A 2,222-nucleotide genomic window follows, 5' to 3' on the forward strand; every position below is an offset into this window, starting at 1 on the left:
GTTTTTCTGTTTGTTCAACGAGAGTTGTGTTGCTGTAGTAGGAGTGGTGAAATCGACGAATTCAAGAAAGTCGAGTAAGTGATTGTTAGTGGGCACTTTCTGATCATGAACTTGAACCTTGACATTCTTAAAGCCCCGAGAACCTCAGAGAGGCTATTGGCTCTTGAATTGATGGAAACACTTGACCTGATGTGGGCATTTATGTTGACTTCTTTTTTCGGATAGAACTTGGATGTCAATATGGTGAGCTCAGCAATAGCTCGTAAGTTTGCCCACTAAAGGTCCGCGAGCGAGTTACACCGACATAGTGTTGTTACAACACTGTTATAGATATCACACACGAGATACTCACCAGAGATCACCCAAGCAAGGGTACGCTACGGAGAACATAACCTCGCTGGTGTGATATATTAGACCGTTCCGACAATCTGTCTTGCTTGGGAACGAGTGCAGTCCGTGGAGGACACCTCTGGAGCAATAAGAGAATGAATAGGCCTCTTTCGATTGAGTTTTGTGTACAGGCTCGGTTATAACCTCAACTAGGTTACTCATCCCAGTTGCCGAATTCGGTAACCTTCTTGCATCCTCTTATCAATTCACTCCGTCTCATTGATCATTTGCGTCTTTAGAATCAATATTTGAGATTACTTCGTGAACGTGTTGAGTATCAGAGTGTTTGCCCGAGTGGTTAAGGGGGTGGACTTAAGATCCACTAGATATGGTCTGCGTGGGTTCGAACCTCACAGCACTCATACTCATCGACCTATTCGTTCACATGCCTGGTCGACGGGATGCATATAGAACTACATGCAGTGAGACTATCTGACTTTGACTTGGCTTGACTATGATGATGAGCTAAAGTTCCTCGCCGTAAGGTCATGGCTCATGAAATGGCCACTCCTTCCCACGCAAGGGGCTCGTCCACAGTTTTCATTTGGCTCGACGGGACGCATTTCGATAGACTGAATCCCTAATAAAATCCGCATGGTATTACTCATATCATGTGAGAGAGGTTCAAATGTGGAGTAGAAGAGCAATCCGCGTAACTCGGACCGCGTCGCGATCTCAAAGATCCGAGGATAGTGACGTCACGTCTCTTATGACCTAATAGTATCGCGTCCCCCAGGCCTGGCAAGCGTCCAACAGACCTCAATAACTTCACGAGCAACTTTAGTGGATAATAATCAAACATGTCAGAAGCATGATGAGGCTAGGCTTTGCTGTCGGCGTTGGACTTCAAACCGAACTGGGTGCACCGACCAGGCCCATCAAACCCGAATCGGATTTCCCGGTGTTCACCACCCGACATGCTGCTGCATGTTGGGCACAGAAGTCCTGACCCACCTATCGCATCGATTATTGAGCGAATCAGGGGGTGGTGTAGATCCTCAACTATACGATATCCGCGCCGCTAGTCTAAAGGTTATGACATCTGTCTGCCAAACGGATGATCCGGGTTCAATTCCCGGGCGGCGCAGTATACCATTCAACTTCGGCTGAATGGTATTGCTATATAGTAACTTTCTCGAACCATTGCCAGTGCAGGCTACGAAACATTTGCCAACACCTGGGTACCTCTGAAGACGGTGCACCGACCGGACTTACCCATCCCGAATCAGATTTCCCGATGCTCATCACCGAGATGTTGCTGCATGTTGGGCGCAGAAGTCCTGACCCACCTATCACATCAATTATTGAGCGAATCAGAGGTTAGCGTAGACCCTCAACTATACGATATCCGCGCCGCTAGTCTAAAGGTTATGACATCTGTCTGCCAAACGGATGATCCGGGTTCAATTCTCGGGCGGCGCAGTATTTACAACGGTCTGCAAATGTTGTGGAAAATGTGGAGATGGGCATCAAGTGCCTCAACTTACACGAAGTTATGCACCACTCGCAGGGAATATTACATTTCTGCACACATCAGTCTCCTCTGAGCCGCACGACGAGGCTAACTAAGCCCTTCTGTCGATGTTGGACGTTAAGCTCAAACACAGCAATACCATCCAACTTGTAATTTTCTCGAACCATGGCCAGTGCAGGTTACGAAACGTTAGCCAACACCTGGGTACATCTGAAGACGGTTCACCGACCGGACTTACCCATCCCGAACCGAAATTCCAGATTCTTACCACCCGGCATGCTGCTGCGCGTTGGGCACAAAACAAACCCCCTTGACCGCAACCTACTTCGAGACTTACTGAGCGGATCATAGCGTGGCG

At 48.2% G+C, this 2,222-nt stretch overlaps 1 protein-coding gene and 3 non-coding genes across 4 annotated transcripts in view; 3 read left to right on the forward strand and 1 right to left on the reverse strand.

The window, feature by feature from the left end:
- Positions 1 to 2,142, reverse strand: part of Pmar_PMAR013065 (hypothetical protein) — a gene marked incomplete at its 5' end in the record, with an annotated part of 4,997 nt that extends 2,855 nt beyond the window's left edge. Inside the window, 4 exons of the mRNA XM_002779942.1 lie at positions 363 to 469; positions 909 to 970; positions 1,606 to 1,679; positions 2,103 to 2,142. Of these exons, the coding sequence (XP_002779988.1) occupies positions 363 to 469; positions 909 to 970; positions 1,606 to 1,679; positions 2,103 to 2,142 (283 nt within the window). The remainder of the gene's footprint in view (positions 1 to 362; positions 470 to 908; positions 971 to 1,605; positions 1,680 to 2,102) is intronic.
- On the forward strand, positions 671 to 752 carry Pmar_PMAR013062. The gene has a single exon. It is a non-coding gene; the product is annotated as a tRNA-Leu (tRNA).
- On the forward strand, positions 1,406 to 1,477 carry Pmar_PMAR013063. Its single transcript has one exon. It is a non-coding gene; the product is annotated as a tRNA-Gly (tRNA).
- Positions 1,741 to 1,812, forward strand: Pmar_PMAR013064. Its single transcript has one exon. It is a non-coding gene; the product is annotated as a tRNA-Gly (tRNA).
- Positions 2,143 to 2,222: the final 80 nt, after the last annotated feature.

The sequence above is a fragment of the Perkinsus marinus genome (genome assembly GCF_000006405.1).
Source record: "Perkinsus marinus ATCC 50983 genomic scaffold scf_1104296945006, whole genome shotgun sequence".
NCBI lineage: Eukaryota > Perkinsozoa > Perkinsida > Perkinsidae > Perkinsus > Perkinsus marinus.